The sequence below is a fragment of the Octodon degus genome, unplaced genomic scaffold, assembly GCF_000260255.1.
Source record: "Octodon degus isolate 3935 unplaced genomic scaffold, OctDeg1.0 scaffold00048, whole genome shotgun sequence".
NCBI lineage: Eukaryota > Metazoa > Chordata > Mammalia > Rodentia > Octodontidae > Octodon > Octodon degus.
The window spans coordinates 10,510,263-10,522,536 of NW_004524624.1; the positions used below are offsets into that span (position 1 = coordinate 10,510,263).

The 12,274-nt window shown below is 38.7% G+C and overlaps 1 protein-coding gene across 1 annotated transcript in view; it reads left to right on the forward strand.

The window, feature by feature from the left end:
* The window catches only part of Arnt (aryl hydrocarbon receptor nuclear translocator), an 86,367-nt gene that overhangs the window by 44,346 nt on the left and 29,747 nt on the right, over positions 1-12,274 (forward strand). The window contains exons 4-7 of the mRNA XM_012515004.2: positions 3,448-3,492; positions 5,712-5,925; positions 9,308-9,521; positions 10,867-10,969. Coding sequence (XP_012370458.2) covers positions 3,448-3,492; positions 5,712-5,925; positions 9,308-9,521; positions 10,867-10,969 — 576 coding nt within the window. The remainder of the gene's footprint in view (positions 1-3,447; positions 3,493-5,711; positions 5,926-9,307; positions 9,522-10,866; positions 10,970-12,274) is intronic.

Sequence of the window (12,274 nt, forward strand, 5' to 3'; positions counted from 1 at the left end):
TTTGTAGCTACCTCAAAAAAATTAATAACATTTGAAAGTGCCAACCTTATCTGAACCCTTAGTTTATTGCTGATGTTGCCCATGTGGGAACCACTTTGAGAACCACTGATCTAAATAAGGAATATTGGGCAGAATAGCTTTTGAACACTCTGAAACAGATCTTTTAATTAAAGGAGATTATATAAAGTAATTGATAAAGATATTTCTGTGGTAGCAACATAGAAGATTGAGAAAGAGAAGGGTGATAAGCAGAGAGGTAGTTAAAACAGTTCAATTGAGACAGCCTTGAAATCATGAGTGCCTGGTGGCAATGGTGATAGGAAAAGTATAAATATAAGAGGTTTTTAAAAACTAATTCACCAGGATGCCAGCAAGATAGCTCAGAAGACTAAAGTGCCTGCTTAGGCAAGTGCAGGGACCATGGTTTGGTTCCTAGTGCCACATGCTGAGCCGGCCAGAGTCAGGTGTAGTGGCACATGCCTGTAATCCCAGCACTGGGGAGGCTGAAAGCAGGAGGGTCACCATGAGTTGGAGCTGCATAGTGAGACCCTGCAACAACCAAATACATTAAAAAAATCACTAAAGGTACTTGAAACAGATAGTTATAAAGTCCTTATGATGTGAATCATCTCTAAAATGAGAAGTTGGGATCAAGGAGATTATGGGGCCACAGAGGAATGTGATCGATGATGTAGAATGTGCCTAAGGAGAGTCACATGGAGAGAAAACATTCTCTCAGGCTTTCACAGAAAGCAGATTGGTCTAGCAGTGGCCGTGACTCATCCACATGGCTGACACAAAAGATCTACAAATTGTGGTATAGGGTTTCAGGTTAAATCCTGAGGGGATTTGACTGGCCTTATCAGATACAAAGGTTACATTTCTTGTTATATAGGTCTTGCTTTATCTGGTCCTAACCATCCAGCAGAAAAGTATGAAAGTGAAGTATAAAAAGTAAAGCCACATTAATATGCTGAGCTGTAAAAAGCTCAAGTCAACAACTTTGGACATTGCCAGTCTTATGGAAAACCACTACTAGTATGGACTACTGGACTATTGGGAGACTCTGCTGAATTCAAGCACCTACAATATTTAAATAACAATGGAATGCCCTTCTCTGACAAAACTAACTAAAAAAGTGGGATAGAAATGAACAACCCTTTTATATCTGTATACTCAAAATAGTTAAGGTAGATGTACAGCTCCACTCTTAATTCAATGAATAGAGAGGTTTGTTATAATACTGTTTGAGACAGGATATCATGTCTGCATCTTGTACAATGAATAATCACTAAAACAACAATGCAATGTATATTAATTACTGTAAATGTGTCAGTAATCGGTTGTGAAACTGTCTCATTGATATTTGTTTCTCAATAAAATTATTTTTAAAAATAAAATGAGAAGTTGGGCCCCGGAGATAGCTTAGTGGTCTAAGCACCTGCCTGGCAAGTGCAAAGACCTGGGTTCATTCCCTGGTACTGCATGCTATGGGGTATGCCGATGGGCCACCAAGACTGGGCGTGGCGGCACATGCCTGTAATCCCAGTGCTGGGAAGGCTGAAGCAGGAGAATCACTATGAGTCTGAATTGTGTAGTGCAACCCTGTACCAAATACATAATTTTTTTTTAAAGAGAGGTTAATTAGAGATACTTGAGGAATAGTTTTTCAAACTCCATGAAAAGGTCAAGCCATCCATTTGTATGGATAGTATAGTGTCTTGATTGAAATTCCAAACATCCAAGAAATCTTGAACTACTTTAGTCTTCATTTATTTATCCTGCTTAATGTGAATATTTATACATTGCTTTTTTTATTGAGAAATATTTCAGCAGATAAACGATTATGGATCTGTGCCAATACCAATTTTAGATGTTTAATCTTCAAATAACAGAACTCATTCCTTTAAGTTATGATTTGTTAAAGTAGTTTACTTCATATATCATTGGGAATCTGAATAAAGAGAATTCAAAGGCTGAAAACTGTGAAACCAGGTGTGGCTCATGCCTGTAATCCCAGCACTCAGAAGGCTGAGGCAGGAGGATGATAGCAAATTCAAGGTCCGTCTAGACTATATAGTGAAACCCTATCTCCAAAAACAAAGATTAAAAAAACAAAAACTGGCTGGGGAGATAGCTCAGTAGGGAAGTCTTAAGAGTCTGCCTGGCAAGTGCAAGGACCAGGTGCCAGTACTACATGCCTGCTGTTACCACAACCCTGGGCCTGTCAGCCACCAAAACTGGGTGTGGTAGTGCACGCCTATAACCCCAGCACTGGGGAGACTGAGAGCCAAAGTCATCTTGTTTTTTTGTCTTTTTTTTTTTGAGACAGGGTCTCACTGTGCAGTTTAGGCTGGCCTTGAGCTCACTTTGTAGCCCAGGCTGCTCTTTAACTCACATGGATCCTCTTGCTTCAGCCTTCCCAGTGCTGGGATTACCAGTGTGAGCCACCACACCTGACTTTAAACAGTTTTTCTGTTTCCCAGGCTAGCCTGGAAGTCCTAGACTCGAGACATCCTCTTGCCTCAGCTGCCTGAATAGTGGGGAGTACATATGTGTGCCTTTAGACCTGGACTTGTCATTTATAATAGCTAAAATTCTCAGCCTTTTAGTATGTCATACTTTACTTAGAAATTTTATTTGAATCTTAACTGTTTATCTATTAAAAATAGAATTGAGGATTGATATACTGGCCTAGCAACATGGTGTTTTTGTTTTGTTTTGGTTTGGTTTTTTTTATAGTTACCACTCCATAGTAACTCAATTTTCTGGAAAAATTTAGTAATAATCCTGTGTCCTCCTTCAGGGGAGGAGTTGCAGTCTGTTGTGGTTATTCTGCAAAAAATGGCAAAATGCCTGGATCAAAATTAAGAATAATTTTACGAACACATCAGTGATGTGCAAGAAATCTAGCTCTTAGGTTTAGTTAATTGGTTCTCTAGTGAAATGTGGTTGATTGTATGAGAGAAAGTGCGAATGCAGGTTTTTTTTTTTCAGGAAGCGATTGTATTTGTGATCTCTTGTTATCTTTAATTGTTTTCATTATAGAATGGCATATGTGAATATAATCTTCCCAGATTGGGAGCAATATATGAAAATGGTATTCCTGAATGCCTTTGATGGGTTCTTCAAATTCTGTGTATCCTTGGTTTTTACAGAGATTGGCTGACACAATGCTTTCTCTGTTACTTTATAATATGTATTAGCCTTTTTTTGTGTTGACCTTTTGCCTTGTAAGTTACTTTTTCTTTACCATAACAAATGGCTTTGTAGATTATAGGCAAGGTATCTGTCCATATTTCCACTACACCTTTTCTGCATCTGTTTGATTTTTTTCTTTGTTCTTTATTTCTTCTCCTTTCTTTCCTTTTCCATTTACATATTTATCATCCCTCCCTCCTTCCTTTTTATTTTAATTTTAGCTTAGTTCATTAATTCTGTTTTTAGGTCGGATGATGAGCAGAGCTCTGCGGATAAAGAGAGACTTGCCAGGTAGGAGAACAGTGTATTTTAGCATGATGAAGCAGACGCCGCTGCTTTTTCTATCCTTTTTCTTACTCTCTCTTTTCTTCCCCTTTCTCTTTGTATTTTCCCTATCTGTGGCAAGAGAGGACAAGAGTTTTTACAAGTTTGAGTGTTACAGGAACTTTGGCTTCCCCATCAGAAAGTGGGTGAGTTGAGGGAACTTTACTTAGGAATTTAAGAAATTGTTATTAAAGTATTTTCTTTTCCTTTTTACCTCAGCATTCTTTCACAGAACCAAAAGAATTTAGAAATAATGTACCAAAAAAAAAAAAAAAAAAAAAAAAAAAAAAAAAAGAAAGAAAGTACCAATACTAGATGGTACTTTATGAGGAAAATACTCGTCAGAAATCTAGTAAACGGGGCTGGAGAGATGGTTCAGTAGAATAAGTGCTTGCCTGGCAAGCACAAGGACCTGAGTTCAATCCCCAGTTTCACCAAAAAAATAAAATATCTAACCTCAACTTTAAAAAAAAAAAAATCTAGTAAACATACCAGTAGTTGCAATTAATTCTCAGTATTTAAACCTCAGGCATTTACTCTGCACCTCTCTAGAAAACTCACTTGTATTTTCCTATGTAGACTCTGAGCCTAGATTACTGTGTCACAGTAGAACTAGCATTGGTGATTAAAACCTTGTGGTTTGCCAGAAAAAAATTAGCTTCCTTGGTGTGACTGTTTGAAGATTATGTTTTTGTACTTCACTGTCAGAAGTCTGTCAGGTACTAGGGCAGTGGGTACTTGTAAGTTTGAGAGTAGAATTTTATGTATCTCAGGGAAAGTAACTAAAAATGAATATAAGTTATAAGATGTTTCTGCCGTTAAAATTTGCTGTCATTTAAAGTCAAACCTTCTAACACTTTCCCTCTTCAGAAACTAATACATCTTCATGTGGCAAGGAAAGTGTTGGATTGGGAGTGAGGGTAGTTAAAAGTCCTCAGTTTGCTCATCTTATAAAAAAAGAAATTTATATTAGACTAGTATTTTGGGCCTGGGGATATAGCTCAGTGGCATAGTGCCTGCCTGGCAAGCTTGAGACCTAAGTCCTAAGTCTGATCCTCAGTATCTCCCACCCATGTATTAGTTTTTGTTTTTTCAAAGAACTTTTGTTTAGGTAGAATCCTTAAGTAATAATAGAAGGAAAGAAACTTGACAAAGCAAAACTGTTCAGGTGGAAACAAACACACCTGTATCAGATTCCCTTTAAGGCATCCCAGTTCTTATGGAGGATACTGCAGAACCTTCCGGACTTTTCAGAATTACTGTCTGAAAAATTCCTGCATTTTCTCTCTTAAAGGTGATGTCATTCTGACTCAGTTTTGAGGAATGTGGTGTACTTACCCTGGTGAGATTAAAATTCTCTTTCCAGGCCTTTAAACATTTCCCTCTCACTGTATTTCTACTCCCTAGTTCACTTTGTCCCACTGTGGGGACTCATGTGATATCATAGAGTCTCTTAAGTTCACTGCACTGGCTTTAGACCCAAATAAAGAAGGTAGAGCTTTGTGCATCCGTGCTACAAATAAAACTTCAAAATTGTCCAGTTATGCCTTTTAATGTCAGAAGGAAAAAAAACTCAGAAGAAATCAACATTTTTGATCAAGGGGATCCATACTATCATTTCTTATGTCAGATATTGAGCAACATATTTGAATTAACAGAAATTGGTCATTTCTTTTCTATTTTTTGAATAATTTAATTAGAAGAAAAAGCCAGGAGGCCAGGAAGATAGCTCAGTAGCATAAGTACCTGCCTGGCAAACAAGCACAAGGTCCTGAGTTTGATCCCTGGTACTAAACAAACAAACAAGCCAGTTTAGTTTAGTAAACCATTTTTGTGATCAATCAAGGTGAGATTATTTGTCACTGAAGAGCTAAATTCAGTCAACATTTTTAAATACTATCATTTTTATAAGTTATTTTTGTTCTGAGAGGATAGTAATTTATTTACATAAGCAGTAGAGTTTCCAGAAGATAGAATTGTATCTGCTTTTTCTTTCTTTACTTTGTTAGCTTCTGTTCCATGCTTGTTCTGCATGAGAAGTTGGCAAACTTTAACTGCTGAGACTTAAGCATCATTAAACCTAAATACTACATTCTTCAGCAGCTTACTTGGTATCCACATCACTCTCTGCTACCAAATGACCAGATGTGACCACCTGGTTGGGGCTTCTCTCTCTCTCCATGCAGGGAAAATCATAGTGAAATTGAACGGCGGCGGAGGAACAAGATGACAGCTTACATCACTGAACTGTCAGACATGGTACCCACCTGTAGTGCGCTGGCTCGAAAACCAGACAAGCTAACCATCTTACGCATGGCCGTTTCTCACATGAAGTCGTTACGGGGGACAGGCAACACATCCACCGATGGCTCCTACAAGCCATCTTTCCTCACTGATCAGGTCTCTGGGACTTGGAACTATGAAAGTTTTTAGATCTGGTTGAATCTGTTGAAAGTTTTGATTTTGGGGAACAAGAATTCACCTTTCAGGAAAAATGCAAACCATGGAAAAATGAATTTCAGTCCTTGGCTATCATATAAGTATTGGAGTGTAAAAGTAGAGAAAAGTTGTGAAAACTATTTATTAAGCTGATAGATACTTTAGAACTTATCTTGCAAATACAGTCTGTAAAGTAGAAAAAGAAGAGTGGAATCCAAAGAGAGATTACCATGTTCAATGAACTAGTTCTCTTCCATACCTTCAGAATTACTATAAATCTTTTTATCAACCCTGAAAGTTTTTAGTTTTAGTGAAGGAGAGAGGCTAATAGGTAGCCAGTGTTGCTCAGGAATGTGCTGTGTAACATTTGATGCTCTGAGAAAAACAGAGAAGAGGAAGACAAATATTTCCTGCTTTTGAGCACCTCAGTCTGAGTCTAAATATACAAGGAAAGGCCAGCCAGATAGCTCAGTGTATTAAAGCATCTGCTTAGGCAGACACAGAGGCCAGGGGTTCAATCCCTGGCCTGTCATGCCACCCCTGCCCCTGGGGCATGCTGAGATGGCACTTGAGACTGGGCGTAGGGGCACACACCTGTAATCCCAGCATTTGGGAGGCTGAAAACGGGAGGATCAGTACGAGTCCAATCTGTATAGTGAAACCCTATCGACCCTGTACTAAAGTATATTAAATATACAAGTAGCTGGATGTACACAAAGTAAAAAATATTAGGAAGATGCCTTTAGCAAAGAGTTATTTTCCCTTTATTGATAATTTGTATGTGTCTAAATATATACTGGAGGGATAGCATTGAATGGTCAGACTTGAGTGAGTGTGGTGAGGGAAAACTTGTTTCTGTTATTAATTTTGAGAAGTTTTCTGCACATACGTGCACGTGTGTTTTGAGACAGTGTCTTGCTGTGTAGTCCAGGCTAGTCTTATAGCCCAGCCTGGCCTTGAACTCAAGACAAACCTCCTGCCTTGGCCTTTTGAGTGCTGGGATTACACCTGTGCACCACCACACCTGGCTCTTAAGACAGGTTCTTGGTAAATTGACCAAACTGAACTTGAACTAGAGATCCTGTTGCTTCAACCTGCTGAGTAGCTGGGATTGCAGGTATAGACCATTGCTCCTGGCAATATCTTGTCTTTTCATTACAGTAGTAAAAATAACATGATCACAGTAGAAAAATTTGAAAAAACCATAGGAAGTATGAGGAAGAAAAAGTTTACATTGTAGTACTCCAATTTAAGTGAAAGAATTAGAAGGAAGAAATATAATTTGGGAGAAAGAAATAAGAATTATCTGAACAGGGAGGTCTGTTTAAAAGCACGTATAGCACATTTCATAGCTGTATATGTTGTAATAGTTAATTTACTGAACACCTATAGATTTTCAACAAACTGCAGTTAGGTCCCTTTTGTGGGGAAGCTAGGTGCTTTTTATTGGGAAAAACAGAATGATGAGATAGTCATTGTTGGAAACAGGCATGTAAATAAATATATCATGAGCACAAAGTCAGTTTTACAATTAGAGGTACCATAGTAAGGCTTGTGCATGTGAGAGTAGTATTCTAGATTTTTAAAATAAGTTTGAGCAAAAACTTAGAGGTACGAGAGCAATTGAATTATTCAAAGAAAAGTCAAGTGATTTAGCATGTGTTGGGAGATGAAATAGGAAGGAGGCCAGGACCTTGTGATGGAATACTTAGGTAGTAGGGTAAAGAATTTGAAGTTTCAGGCAATGAAGAGCCAGGATTGCAGAAGGTAAAAGCACTGAGACTATGTTTAGTGGCATAAGGCAATTGGAACAGTGATATAGTACTGGAAAGTGGAGTTGTTAGGGAATGTGAGAGAGAGTAGTTAAACTTTGAGGTTTCTAGTCTAGGAGGATACAGTTAAGAAAAAGAATGCTGGAAAGCATAGAGGACACTATGTTTGGATGTGATTTTAACTGTGATTTTTGAAGTGTTGATACTGAGTTGCTGGTATAATACCAGTTTGGAAATGTTTAACAGATACTTGGAAATAAGATTTATTGAAAGTTTAAGAAACAAATAAACAGGCAGGTCTAAGGATATAGACTTGGGTATAACTTTCATAGTGGGGAGAAATGGATATGATTTCCCAGGAAGGAGGGAAGGAAGTCTGTATTTAAGACTTGAGCAGAGGAAAAGAAGCCTAAATTTAGCTGAGGAAGAAGCAAAATTGGAGTGATATCTCTTTGAAACAGCTAGGGGAAAATTAAGGGAGTAGAATGGACAACATTGTGAAATTCTGTAAGAAATTGAGGGTCTTTGGTTTTGTTTTTTTTGAAACAGGGCCTCACTATGCAGTTTGAGCTGGCCTTGTGCTCACTTTTGTAGCCCCCAGGCTGGTCTCGAACTCACAGAGATCCTCCTGGCTCAGCCTCCCGAATGCTGGGATTACAGATGTGTACAACCATGCCTGTTCTGGGCTGCATGGTGGGTGCCTGCATATGGGGCCAAGACTGCACGCTTGTCGGGCTGAGGATTGTGCTTACCAGGAGGGTGCTTGTGCCTCTGTGCTCTCTCTCCGGCCCCAAGAATTGAGTTTAAAAATGATGAAGGACCAGCCCAAGAAAAGGAATTTACGGGACTGGGGAAATGGCTCAGAATATGTGCTTCCCTGGCAAGCACAAGGGCCTGAGTTCAATTCCTGGTTCTGCCAAAGGAAAAAGAAAAAAGCAATTTACATTGGCAATAAAGAGAACATTTATAGGGCCAAGACTATAGCTCAGTGGCACAGCGCCTGCCTGGCAAGTACGAGGTCCTGAGTTTGATTCCCAGCAGCTCCCAAAAAGATTTATCAACTCCTTAAGAAAATTAATATGATGGTGTTGAGTGGAGATTGGGGTGAGATTGACAACTAAATAAAAGATAAGAGAACAGAAGCATTAAATATAAAATTATCCATAGTTATAGTTGGCACTAAACAGCCAAACTGAGAAACGAAGTGAGGAAATACTGTATTTATAGGTCTAGAAAGAAAGAGAAAAAATGGGTATATTGGTGATAAGATCTTTAAAAGAGACCAGAGAGGATGGGATCAAAAAGTCAGTTATTGTTGCTAATAAGGCTTTTTATTTTCCCTCTTGCAAAGGAAGAGATAGTGACATATGGAAATTGAGGAAATACTGAGTGAAACTTTCTTGTTAATGAAAGTAATTACTTTAGGGTAGAAACCTGTTGCTGTGGACCAAGTACAAGCCAGTAGTTACTTATGGAGATATACATATGGCCTGAAGAATCTTATTTCAAATAAGTAGAAATATTTGATTTATAGAACTCACTATTAACTCTGATTTCTTTTCTTTGGCCAGGAGCTGAAACATTTGATTTTGGAGGCAGCAGATGGCTTTCTGTTTATTGTCTCATGTGAGACCGGCCGAGTGGTGTATGTCTCGGACTCAGTGACTCCTGTTTTGAGCCAGCCACAGTCTGAATGGTTCGGCAGCACACTGTATGATCAGGTGCACCCGGATGATGTGGATAAACTTCGCGAGCAGCTTTCCACTTCAGAAAGTGCCTTAACAGGTGAGAGCTGTGTGGATGGAGAATGAATGGGAAGTCCTTCCCTCTTTATTTTTCTAAAACATAACAAATGTTTAAGCTCTGAATTGGTTTTTCAAATCTGGCAATATTTCTAGATATATCTCCTTTAATAGACTCAGTCCTTTTTATCCATATTCAACGTAGCCTCTTTGTACTTTAGAAAAGTTTTCATTAGTGATAATGCTCATATAAACATTTATTTTTAATCTTAATATTATTGTAAATAAAAGAATGAAAACTAACCTTGTAGTAAGTCTTTTTTCCTCCTATACTAAAAGAGTTATCTGTGCTTCTACCTCATTTGTATGGATAAGTTACTTGGTATTTTTTCTACCCAAGCTTGTGATTGGTTTTTGCTTAGGTTCTCTGATAACAGACTTTATAGAGGAGTGGCTGTTGGTCAGTATGTAAGGTGTTTTTTGCTGCCTGTGGCTGGCTGCTAGCTGGCCTCCTTCCCTCCCTCCCTCCCCTCCTTCCTTCTATAAATGTGCTATTATCTCCACACCCCACTTCCATTTTATTTTATTTTATTTTATTTATTGTTTGTTTGTTTTGAGACAGGGTCTCACTGTATAGTTCAGGCTGAACTCACTGTATAGCCCAGGCTAGCCTTGAACTTGTAGTAATCCTCTTGCCTCAGCCCCCAAAGTGCTGGAATCACAGGTGTGTGTCACCATGTGTGGCCCTACTTCCATTTTAATATGATCCAGTTCTTTTGCCAAAACTTGACTGGAGAAAACAAGTTATATCTGTTCCTAAGCAACTATAGGAGAAGTTTTAAAGTAGGAGAAGATAAAAAATGGTAGTTAAAATTACAAAAATTCCAATATGGTCATATTAATGTTGATAATTCACTTTCCCCTCTTTTTTGGGGTGGGGTGCTGGGAATCAGACTCACAACCTTGAGCTTGCCAGGCAGGCACTGTGCCACTGAGCTATATCCTAAGCTTTCCCCTCTTTTATGTTTTATGGATTTTTTTTTCTCCTCGTTCTTCCTTTTCCCCAGAAGTTGTCCTTGGTTTCTATAAAGGAGAGAAATACTTTTATTTTGAGACTGATGTGTGTTTTTCTTTTATATGTGTGTTTCTTTATCATATGCCTACCTTTCCTTGCATAGAGTTATTTTCCATGCTGTCTTTGAACTTAAAGTGATATTCGTAGATGAGATTAAAATACTTTAGGCTTAAAAAAAATCTGCCTGCTGCTTGGCCTGTTCTAACAAGGTTAGATGGTATGAGTGGGGTGCCTCCTTGTCCTCCCCTCCAGTATTGCTTCCTTCCCCACTCATAAGAATGCACTTCGGATTGCTCTTCACACCCTTCTTCAGGGCGCATCCTGGATCTAAAAACTGGAACAGTGAAGAAAGAAGGTCAGCAGTCTTCCATGAGGATGTGCATGGGCTCAAGGAGATCATTTATTTGTCGAATGAGGTGAGTGTCAGAGGATTGTGTTTTGGAACAGGAATAATCAAGAGCTAAAGTTTTTATTTCTGTCTGAGGAATTACCATTTTTAAATCTAAAATGAAGTTCCAAGCTTCATTAAATGTAATTCTCAAAATCCAGATGGATTGTAACACAAAATAAAGTTTTCAGTAAGGGATTTAACATTTCCTGAACTTGTCCTGTGCCAGACACTGTTATTGATGCATTATGTCTGTCATCTTATTTCATCCCCACAGCTACTCTATGGAGGAAGATTCCCGGTTACCATTCTGTTGATTAAAAACTCAAAGCAGTTAATTTTCCACTGATAGTATCTTTTTTTTTTTTTGTTCCTTGAATGCCTTCAGGGCACTTTTGGCCAGCTGGAGAGTTGTGAGGTTCGAACTCCAGCAACCTGAGGCTGACAGTTTTGTGGAAGCAGCCACTTAAAGGACTGAGCTAGGGCCAGCCCCCCCCCCCCACTGACAGTATCTTATACAGAATTTTGTTATATTCCATAGTAGTCTGACTCTTAAAACCTGCATTTTTCCCCTTTATAGCTCCATGCAGCACCTGTGCACTCAAACCATTTCTATATTATTATTATTATTGTTATTAGGTTAAAAATTTGAGATATCTTTTAAGTCTTTAAGTTACTGTTTAATGTTTATATGCTGTAATGTACATTTTAGGATTCTGTAGAAAGGGTGGTGGTCTATTCCATAGGTAGAAAAGTTATCTCTTAGTATTGGAGATATACCTCTGGTAGAGTGCTTGCCAGGCATGTGGGAGGGGAAAGATGGGGAAAAATTCACTCTCTCCCTCTCTGAGCCCCCAAGCCCTTCCCCCTACCCCCCATGGATTTTTGATTGTAGGGATTGAGCTCAAGGCCTTACATGGGTGAGGCAATCACTCCTACCAGTAAGCTCTCTCCTGAAAAGGCCTCTCTTAACTACAGTTACAAGATTAAGTTCAGGTTGTATTCTGAAGTTCAGCTACATTGTACTGAGAGATTGCTTAGTACAGATGATAGATATTAAAGGTTTTCTGGCTGAGATGGCTGGCGCATACCTATAAATCTCATACTTGGAAGCTGGGACAGGAATGTAGCCAGTTCAAGACCAACCTGGGTTACATAGTAAGGTCAAGGCCAGTCTGAGCTGCATAGTAATAATCTGTCTCAACTCAAAACAAAACAAATTAAAAAAAGAAAGAAGAAGAAGAAGACAAAGATGAAGATGAAGAAAAGAAGAAGGAGAAGGAGAAGAAGGAGAAGAAGGAAGGAGAAGGAGAAGAAGGAGAAGAAGGAGAAG